General features: G+C 38.9%; 1 protein-coding gene across 1 annotated transcript in view; it reads right to left on the bottom strand.

The window, feature by feature from the left end:
- Positions 1-2,123: 2,123 nt before the first annotated feature.
- Positions 2,124-11,435, bottom strand: part of LOC138000383 (uncharacterized) — a 12,528-nt gene continuing 3,216 nt past the window's right edge. The window contains exons 3-10 of the mRNA XM_068846748.1: positions 11,158-11,259; positions 9,822-9,881; positions 9,385-9,468; positions 7,737-7,865; positions 7,550-7,651; positions 4,244-4,303; positions 2,707-2,759; positions 2,124-2,306 (exon numbers count right to left, since the gene is read on the bottom strand). Coding sequence (XP_068702849.1) covers positions 2,189-2,306; positions 2,707-2,759; positions 4,244-4,303; positions 7,550-7,651; positions 7,737-7,865; positions 9,385-9,468; positions 9,822-9,881; positions 11,158-11,259 — 708 coding nt within the window. The 3' untranslated portion in view covers positions 2,124-2,188. The remainder of the gene's footprint in view (positions 2,307-2,706; positions 2,760-4,243; positions 4,304-7,549; positions 7,652-7,736; positions 7,866-9,384; positions 9,469-9,821; positions 9,882-11,157; positions 11,260-11,435) is intronic.

Here is an 11,435-nt window from a genome sequence, read left to right as displayed (position 1 = left end):
GTTTTGGGAAGTGTCTATCGAGAATTAAAAACATTGCTATCACCAACAAAATTTGTGACATGAAAACAACATAAATATAAAAAGTTACCATCAGCGAAAAACATTTGAGAGATTTTCGCTATGTTCAATTTTTCTATTGTACTTTTAGCTGCACAAATAAATCACTTGCAAAAGAGAAAGTGACACCGATTTCAGCTGCCACTGGTGATCAAGCTTGGGTGTTACTAACAACTGTTTGCTGTAACCGTTGTTTCTGCAAAGTCAAAAACTCTCTCTCCTAGACAAGGTTGTTTATCATCAGGTAATTCGATTGGAAATAGCAACTGCTTTCAGCGACACAAATTCTTGCCGATTTTGGGGTTCATTTGTTGAAATTCAAGCTCGCTCCAACAGACCTACACAGGCGGCTTCCGCTTCCTTATTTTTCATAAAGATATAATTTTTTGAAAGAAAAGTGGAGCGACAAATTACGTGAATAAATCACAAGAGAAGAAAGATGCTATCAGTGCTATCAACAGACATGGACTAGCCGATATAATTTACATGTTTACCAATCAGCAAAATTAAAGTAGTGTTGCCTAAGAAGTTGACCCGGTCTTTGAGAGTAAAAATATTATGGTCGACTGGTGATTTTTTTTCTTGTTTATTTGACCCGCAGAATGTCTGTGAAATGTGAGCTTGCGTGACGATCTCCGTAAACGTGAAAAGAGTGATTTTGATTTAAGATACTTAAGAATTATGTCTGTTAATTTGACAATAACGTATTCAAACAGTTTTCATTCTCTTTTCAATGAGAAAATTAAGAAAAGAAAAAGGCGACAAGTGGGCCGCAAACAAACAAATTGTTGTACTTCAAGAAAACCGTACATTAGTTTGGTAATTCATGCACGTGCTGCAGGCCTACAAATCACTCACTCACTCAGCCCCGATGACAATATGGAAGTGCACTTGTACAAAGTGTACTACCACAAAAGTATTTCCATTATCCCATATTTAAAGTTCTAGGGACAGTGTTGTTTAAATTACTATTTGGTGTACATTTGACCCTGGAGCCACTCTTCTAGAACCATTGAGAAGGCAGACACAACAGAATGATTACAAGTCAAGGATAAAGTTGTTAAACGATGTGTCACTGTTGGAATGAGTCCATTATCAGGCTAATTAAATTACTAAGTTGATTAGATATAATTAAATACATATAATTAAGAGGTGTGAAGGTAAAGCTTTTGTCATATAGAGTATCATTGACTTAGTAATTTAATTAGCTTGACACTGAAACATCACTCAACAAATTTGATTTAGCTGATTTTTCACTATCCTAGTGCTATTCAAATTGAATCTAGAAGTTCGTTTATCCTATCAAGTAATCAAGTAACAATAATTACACTTGGGGTGAAGATAATTTTATGGTGCATTGGTAAGAGCAGTCGCCTGATATGGGTTGAGTTTGTTGATTCTCTACTCTGCACCGAGAGGTTTTCTCCGGGTACTCCGGTTTCCCCTCTCCTCAAAAACCAACATTAATTTTGACTTCATTTGCATTGATTGTTACTTTCAGTTTACAGTGTCCCCAATTAGTGCTTCAGCACTAGAATGACTAGACACTTATTAAATAAAGTTCCTTTCCTTTCCTTTGCAAAAAAAAAAAGAAAGAAATTTTGATTTCACTACAACACTTCAATGTGAAATTATAGTTTATTAAGGATGTCTCCGTCAATCCACTTCATAACATTAGCTAAGATTGTATACAACAAAATTTAATTTAACATTATACTGAACTAACTTACACGAGCATTTAATTAAAACAAAATAATAAGGCCACTCCAGACAAAAGAAACCACTAAAAACAACCCTTTAGTAGTGGCCAAACATTAAATCTAATACAGCTGCACCATACCCTGTGGAAAGGGTACTTAAAATAAAATAGGAGGTAGCATTGCAAAACGAAAACTAAGGGGAAAAAATGTGAAGGAGCAGAGATCAATTGAGCCAGACGAAGAATCCCAAAAGCATGCATCCATGGCCTTCTACATCATGCTGTAAGAAAATTCAACTTTTGACTGAATTGTTGTCAAATGTCAGAAATTCCATACCGTAGGATAAAAAAAAACCAAACAGGCAACTTCTTTCATAACTCAGTTTATTCAACACATCAAAATACAATGTAATTGGTATGAGGACATTTTTTTCACTCATAAACCCAGCTGTACGTTGCTGGCTCCCAATCCACAAGTTCTTCCTCTTTAAACCAAAGTGCAATCTCTCTTTTAGCTGTTTCCACTTTATCGCTGCCATGACAAATATTCCTAATAAGACAACCAAGAGGCAAATACATTTGTAAATTATTAATCCTAGTGACAATTTTTTTGAAATTTTCTTCATAATGCTCTTTGTTTAGGGACATAAAGCAAAACCTTAGGATTATCAGAAAAGCTGCCCAGTTTTTGCAAAATTTCACCCCTTGAAACATGATCATTTTAAAGATACAGAGAGATTAGGTCACCCAAAGTTGAGAAAACTTATGCATATACACAAGATGTCACAATCAACTAATGTAAAAAAAAAATAACATCCTTACCTTTGTGGATGTACCAGATGAAATTTTTTTCAGTAAAATGGGAAACTGGGGGAAAATGAATCCTTCAATTTTGAACAGATCAACTTATAAAGCATAATAAAATTTGGAAAGGTCATTTATGGACTTACCTCCCGATGTGAATGGAGAAATCGCCTCGAACAGAGCCAGGCTTGGATTTTGCCTAAAAAGTGGAATAAAACTCAAGATTTCAAGATACCGGTAACTGAGCGACAAAAAGAGCATTGGAGAGCATTGGTGCCATAACACATGCTCTTCTGTTGAATGTTAACGTAATATTAGCAAGTTTTCAGATGGTGGAAATCTATATATAGATATATATAATTAAATGATATGTACCGAAGTGCCAGAGTGATGTCCTGGTCAACTATAAGAGTGCTCAATAGTTAAACTAGAGCAGAATACTGTACAAGCGGACAGATAGAGCTAGATTAAGTGGTCTTGAACATTTATTGCTACTCAGAGTTTCATAGACCTCTTTCATAATGGCAGCCAAATAAAATATTCTTTTGTTTTAATGCTAATAAGCCTTTCTAGCCTCACTACAAGCAAATTTCAATAGAATTGTTGTTTGAAGATGAGGGTAGTAGGTCTAATTAACATAAAGACAAAAGAATGTAAAAGTGGTCCCCATTTATGAAAGTGGCCTATGCTTCTTGCAAAGCAATCAGGCAACTGCTAATAAGTAACCCTTGCAATCCAATTTACCGTATAGCGCAAACAGAGCAATAAATACTTGGTGTGGCACGTGGCATGTTTTATCGCTTATTGAGTGATTCTTACAAAGGTCATGTCACATTTGCCGCAAAATCTGATAATGGGAAGTTTTCGAAGAAACTTCTGCAGAAAACTGCCCTAATACAATTATACAATTATCAGATTTTGCGGCAAATGTGACATGAACTTTGTAAGCATCACTCAATAAAGCGATACAATGTGCCAGGTGCCATGCCAAGTATTTATTGTTCTGTTTTCTCTATAACTTGGATTGTAACCGTTACTTTTGGCAGTTGCCTGATGATTGCTTCACAAGAAGCATGAAACTCTGAGTAGCAATAATCCAGCTCCATCTGTCCACTTATATAAATATGTATATATTGTTACCGTTATAAGAAAAAAATATTTTCTTCACTTGGTACCGTGTAAGTTCAAGTGACTTAACTGCATCATGAAACTTTTATAGCATTTATTGCATTTGCTTGAGATCACAAAATATTCATTGCAGGGCAGGTACAGTACACATAAAAACTCTTGTTTACAATGTAAACAAAACTAAAAGCATCTATTATCGACATCATTCTACAAACTACGATTGGGACCCTTTTTGTGGAGCAGGGACCGGGCAATGGTGAGAGCCTGCGAACAGGCTCCCAGCGAGGGTGAATCTGCAAGCAAAGCGGGTACTCCCTCATCACCAGACCGCTCTTGGCTCGTCCCACTCGCCCTTGACTACACTCGACTAACTCACCCTAAACCCAACCAGGAGCCTGTCCGTAGGCTACAATGGTGAGAGCACTGACCGACCTAATCCACCAATGTGGCCCGGGTTTGGTTCCCAGACTTTATGTCACATGTGGGTTGAGTTTGTTGTTTCTCTGGGTACTCTGGTTTTCCCCTCCCTGCAAAAACCAAATAAATGTTACTTACTGGATCAGTTTCACCCAGGATATCTCTACATGTTTTCACAACATTAAGTCCTTCCCAAACCTGATGAGAAACAAAAAATATTCCATCATTTGTTAATAGTCCATTATTATATCTCTCAGATAGTACGCGCGCTGTAATTGGCTAAATTAGCAGGCCGTATTCTACAGTACGGCCCACTGTACAGCCCGCTAAATTTAAAATTTTTGATAAAACATCATCTAGCGAGTTTTTCATTTCATTTCTGTTGCATAAACTTGTACTGCAAACTGTTTGAATCTTGCAAGCAACTATTTCAAACTTAACAGCCAAGAAGATTTAGTTTTTGGAATTTTGGCACGGCAATCTTTGTGGCAGTTGAACCTTCTGCTTGACTTTGACTAGTTTCCTTGCCCGCATGCCGGATTAACCTCAGATATAATAAATATCTTACTAACCGAGTTCTCGGTACGTACTGTAAGTTATGGATCCTCGTTTTTTCCTGTTGATTTATGGCCCGCGCGCTTTGCGCTTGGGCCATAAATCAACGGGAAAAAACTCGGTCCGTAACGTACAGTACGGACCTCGAACTCTGTTAGTAAGAGGTATGTATTAACTTTTGAAAGGGGATATCACCAGAAAACCAATTCTTTGATTGCACCTGATGTCAAGGGTGGCTACGTTGGTGGACAGAATAGTGAAAAAGTCATTTGGGAATGTGACTATCATTATGCTCAACTTGAGCTACATTTTTCTATTGTTTTCAATTGGCACCAAAATGGTCATGTGAGTGCAATCAAATAATAGTTCACTGACTTAATTAAGCTCCATGGCAGAGTTAGCCTCCTTCTCAGCTCTTTTTAGGCTCGTTGCTCCCCACACAGAGTGGGAAAGTTTAACTTGAACAATGCCACCAAGCCTAGAAAATTCAAAGGAAAACCTGCGGTGTTTTCAGTGTGAGATTTTTTCAGAAAAACAGTGACTACTAAGGAAGAATAGTATTCTGACCACGAGATCACCCACCACCTTGCTCAACCCACGCCAACCGATGTATACAAAACATGGACCCCAGGTCCATGGGCCACTCCTGTGGACCCGGTTTATGGACCCCTTCATGGACCCGGTCCATGGACTACCTCTGTGGACCACCCATCATTTTGTAAAGTTACACGTAGAAAAATCTTTAGACGAAAAAGAGAAGTGATCCTCACACACATCTGGACAATTAAACAGGAGCTCATGACTTGGAGTGAACAACTCCCACACTAAGGCTGTGTCAAGGCATTTTCACAGACCACTCAAAATTATTAGACTACCTTCTCCGCAAGAAAAAAAAGATAGTTCCCGTTCAGTGATACTATGGCATCAAGTTAGGTCTTGTGAGTGGTCATCAGGCTCCTGTGGGAGTCTCATCCACCGGAAATTCAATCCACTGGAGGCTTTTCAGGCACCGTCAATGAACAAAACTTTGTGGGGGACTTTGGGACTGCTTTTTTCTGGCGCAAATGACAGCCATGCAGTTTACCATGATCTCAACCGAATAACAAGTAGTTTACACAAGAGTCCCCAGGACAGAATGGGCAAGGGCCCACCACACCGAGGACTACCTCCCCTACTCTTCTCGAACATTGTGTGTTCTTTAACTCCCCACGCAAGTGATTTGAGACAGGGCCTACGGTTTATTGTACTTATCTGAGAACTCTAGAAAGGCAAACCATAGTGCACGACTTCAGCTTCTGTGAGAAAGGAGTTACAATTCGCATCTACTTAATGGAATGCCGCTGCATTCACTTTAAAGTGGTACTACGACCAAAAAAAAAATTTGTTTTTCCTTTGGATTTCAAAACTATGTTAACTAAACACTAACTCACCCAAGTTTTAAGTTCTGATTTTAAAAAGACACCTGTTTATTTTAGCTGGAATTTTCTTATTTATTGGTCTGCCATTACTAACTTTAAAATCTTGAGAGAGCTGGGTCGAGGAGAAAATGACGTCAAACACTCACTAGTTTAAGAATGCAATGCGTGTGTACGCGGCCTAATTAATATGCAGCATGGGAGTTTCGGGCTTCCAGACTTTTCAACCCGTGTTTGGCATATATAATAAATTGCGTTTACACGCTGAAATTTTAAGCTAGTGAGTAAATGACGTCATTTTCTCAAGATCCAACCCTCTGAGGTCCAATCGGCCAGTTTTGAATGTGAGTAATGGCGGACCATGAAATCCAAAAGTTACACTTAAAATAAACAGCCTTTGGATAAAACTCAAAGCTCAAAATTTTGCCACTTAGGTGTTAAGCGAACACACTTTCAAAATCTGAACAAAAAAAGGAACTGATTTTTTGATCATAGTACCACTTTAACCGACCTTTACTAATCTGGTCTTTTTCACAAAGACTTATGCTTTATGGTATCGGTCAGTTTCCAAGCAATCCAAGATCTAACTCTGCCTTGATAAACAGTTCAATGAGCTGTACTGGGGGGTCCAAATCCACAAAGGGGGACTTAATCAGCTAGTGGATTTAGTCCCCAGGGGTCCAAATTTAAGGGGCTCCAAATTCACTAGGACACCGGCGGGGGTTTTTGATGCCGCGACCTCCAGCACGGTAGTCTGATGCTTAACCAACTGAGCCAACCTGGTTGGCTGAGTCCTACCAGCGTGGCATAAGACAGGCCAGGCCAAAAAGGCATGCTAAGGCCCCAAACGGAGGACATAGGCAAAACATGACCTGCTCCCAACTGAGTGGCCTCATGGCTCAGTTCATAGAGCATTGCACCAGCATCACATAGATCATAGGTTTGAATCCCATTGGAGGCACCTGAATTTTTCATGTGTCTGTAAGAGACAATTGCTTAAAATGTCCAGATAAGTGCTTGGATCACTTCTCTTTTTCGTCTAAAGATCTTTCTGCGTGCAACTGTACAAAATGAGGGGTGGTCCACAGGAGTAGTCAATAGACCGGGTCCACGGGGGTGGTCCATGTTTTGTATACGTCTCGAGCCAACATGACAATGCTGACCGAGGCAAACGGACAAGTATCAACTGGTGTACAAGTCACGATATAGTCACACATTATGCAAAATTAAATGGGATGATTTTGATTTGGTCAGACAAAAACTGTTTCCACACGAGTCTATGTTTGAAGTACATGCAGCAATCAATTAATTGCTTAATAAATTAATGTACAATGCTGCAGGTGTATTATTGTAGGCGATTTCCCTCAAGTAGGCAAGTTCACAATTTTCCAGGAAAAGAACAATCGAGAACTTGGTTATCCGCAAATGCACAGCAAACAGAATTTACACATATCACAAAAAATTAAAAGCGTACCATCGCCACAACGGGGCCAGATGACATGTACTTGATGAGACCTGGAAAGAACTTCTTCTCTTTCAGTTCTTCGTAATGCTTTTTAAGGAGTTCCTCGCTAGCCTTAAACAAAACAAAATATACACCAATGTACAATTTGTACAAAAACCGAATCGTCCTCTCTGTAGAGACAACAGACGACTTGTACCTTCATAAATTTCATGGCGACCAACTTGAAACCCTTCTGTTCGAATCTTTTGATGATATCGGCTACCAATCCTCGGTGGACGGCGTCTGGTTTTAACATCAGAAATGTTCGCTCGGTGTTTTCGGACATCTTGAGTATATCGGAAACTGTTTCGCTGCGCTACAAAGCTTCGTTGGTTTTAAGAGAACGACTTTATTGCAGAACACAAAAGTCTCTCTCACACCACGTGGACTGTGCTTTAAACAAAGTGGTTCGATGACCAAATAAGGCAAAATGAAGGAGTGCTTTTGCTAGTCACGCAATCTCGTCTGCTGAGAGATTGTGTGACAGGCCTAAAGATTTCTCCTTCTCGTCCCAAGTTTTGGAAAAAACGAATATTCTGATGTCTTTCATTTCAATCATGAGCCCTGCTGAGCATCTGATGGGTAATAGTCAAACTTTTAAGAACATTATTCACCTCAAGCACTTCAATAAATGATTTGATTTGATTCTATATTTCCTCATCACGCAACGTTCTTAGTCACACAAACCTACATTAAATCACCTTCAGCAGACGTACTTCCTCCTTTACGGCAGCACTGTACCCCTTCCACTCTACTGAAGACCGTTATCTTAGACTAAGGAATAAACTGACAGGTTTAATTAAAGTACAGGGGCCGGTTGCTCGAAGCCTGGTTAGCTCTAACCGTTAGTAAAGAGGTATCTAAACCTATTGGTTTCCATGGCATTTAACGTTGGTTAGCGCAAACCATACTTCAGTTTAGGTAAAACAATGACCTGTAATGAGTGACCTGTGTTTTAAACCCCACCTGCCGGGAATAAACCATTAACTTTTACAACTGGTGGGAGCAAGTATTCTCTGGCATTTTGTTTTCTTTCAACAAAAACCCTTTGCAAGAATTTTTGTATTACAGAAATCCCAAAAACAAGTGTTGCTGACTGAAATTGTTTCCCTGTGTCGCCTTGATGTTCCTCTCTCCAATTCCAATTGTCTCTGAATACCACCTCCTCCTGCCCTCATCTTCCCCCCCCCTCCCCCCCCCCCCCCACAAAAAAATGCACACAGACAGCCCCTAACTACTGCACCAACCTTAAGGTGGCACAGAGCAGAGTATTTACCACCAAAGCACTGAGTAAAGAATTCACAGATTTTATTTGTTTTTACTACAGAATAATGAAATGACTCTGCCACTGGATTTTAATTCCTAACTAGAAATGATATGATTACAGTTCAGTTTTCGTAGACATATTTATACGCTGCTGGAGTCCAGTCCACTATTTCATCCTTGCCACTGAACCAAAGAGCAATCTCCTGTTCTGCACTTTCTACCGAGTCACTTCCATGAATGATATTCCTAGTGGATCACAAAGAAATGGTTATCAAATGTTTCCTCCATACCTGCTCAAGGAAGATGTCAAGGATTGTAGGTAATGAAATGCACCTCAAATTTCACGACATTGTCGTCTTATCATTCTCCAATTCCACTTCCCAAGCAAAATTAATGAACATTGTACTACAGTATAAATATGAATAATGAAATAATCAACTGTTGTGAAATAATACACTTTGTGACTTCAAAATTAAGGATGGAATTTACTACTTGCAATCTTTGACATCTTTCATGAAATCAGCCATTCAAAGGGCTGCCTGGAATGAAATGGAAAAACTAAAAACTTGCCTTCCTATTTGGATACAGAAGTCTCCCCTGATTGTTCCTGGCTTAGATTTAGCCTAAGAGAAAAACAAAAAAAATGATACCACTGGCAGTTAAGTCATGCAGTTGTCAAGTCAATCCTGTTCATGTTTTGTCACCCAATCAAAACATGTTGGAGATACAAAGTGTGCAATTTCTATTAAAATATTGTATTATTGTTAACTAGATACTTTGAGCTGCAGTATTTTTGAATAAAAGAATTACAACTACTGTTGGGTATTTTGGAACTCTAATACAAATCTGCAGACTCTGCATTATAATTATTGACTGTTTCGTTGGCACTTAGCGATAGCTATTACTAGCACAAAAGGTTATTACATGATTATGCAGTTGTTGAATGACTAATAAATTATTAATTTACAACACTCACTGGATCAGTCTCTCCAAGCATCACACGGCCAGTTTTGACAACACCAAGACCTTCCCACACCTACAAAATGACAAAACAGATTACTTGGGTTGGATGTCAGAATAAATATGTAGGTGCTTTCCAGCTCAGCCACCCAGGTAATAAAATCCATCCAGAGCAGCGCACTCATTATTAGATCACTAAAGCCTGTGTGGCAAGGCATTCTTGAGCTGTAAATAATAACATTATTTTAATGAGGATTGGAGATGTCTATCAATTAATTAAACCCTTTAACTCCTGTAAGGGCCACCCAGACTTATAGATTTTACTCTAATGCCAGACGATTTCACTCATCAATGGGGAACCCCACAGGCGTGAAAGGGTTAAATTGCCTAGCAAATTTGACAGTACATGTAGTAGCTATTCCTTCCTTGTCATTGCAAACTACATGAATCCATAACTTGACTAGTTTAGGTGCTGACATTTGCCATGCACTAGTCACACACAAATCAGTCACACCTTCAATTTAGCTTGAAAAAGTTGGATAATATTAAAGAGCTTGTTAGATGTTTTGGTGTGTAATACCGCTGCGTATTTCTACTCATTGTTTCTATTTTGAAAATTATATATTTTAAAATACTCAGCACCACAAAACACCATCCAATAAGGTATATAAGATGCCGCAATTACAACTGATCTCGGTATTGATTCAGAAAATAATAAGCAGAAGTAAAATGTTCAGACAACAAATTAAATCAATGGACCCTTTACCCTGAGTCACCTGGGGGTTTCAATGAAATTTGAAGTTGGCTGCTTTGCGGTCAAAGTAACAAACTGCATCAACAAGGTAGACTACGAGCAGTCCCTCTTTCGTTGCTTAATTAGTCGAGTGCAAAAAAAGGCTCAGGCACGAAAAAAAAATGGCCGCAAGAAATCCTCAAATTCTGATTTTCCGCTGCCATTATTTTGTGCCTCCCTTCTCCTTGTGCTCGATTAACTAAGCAGCAAAAGACGGACTGCTCATAGTCTATCAACAAGAGGACTAACCGTCCAATTCTCTAGGGGTGTTTGGGGGCATGCATTTTTTTTTTAAAGAAGGCTCCCAAACACCACATTTCAAAAGCAAAAAAGTCATGATCACATTTAGAAAACTCCATGTTGTCAATGTCAAACTTTAGGGGGAAAAGTACCTGACTTTTGAGTGAACACTCTCACTCCGACTGACAACTTTCAGCGGCTGTCAGTTCTTCTTGAAATGGTGCATTTACCGGCTGAATATCAACAGAGCTGTATCTTATATCAATAAAATAAAATAAAAGGATGTAAAGAGTTATTGCCTGCAATAAGGATTGCTCACCATGGCAACCACAGGTCCGCTAGCCATATGTTTCACCAACCCAGGAAAGAATGGCAGATGACTTAGGTCAGCGTAATGTTGACGAAGATGATCTTCACTTGCCTACAAAGAGTAAATAGTTACATGTAAGTTATGTGGCTACTCTTCATTGATCTGTGATATTTTCATCTTTTGTGGGACCAAAGAATTTTGATCACTTGGTCTCTAGCTACATTTGTAGATTAGCTTTTTAATTTTTTTTCTATTGGGGCATCGTGGCTGTCTTAAGTTTTGTTTCT

This window comes from Montipora foliosa, chromosome 4, assembly GCF_036669935.1.
Source record: "Montipora foliosa isolate CH-2021 chromosome 4, ASM3666993v2, whole genome shotgun sequence".
Taxonomy (NCBI): domain Eukaryota; kingdom Metazoa; phylum Cnidaria; class Anthozoa; order Scleractinia; family Acroporidae; genus Montipora; species Montipora foliosa.
Note: the sequence above shows the minus strand (reverse complement) of the source record. Positions and strands in the feature narration are given on the sequence as shown.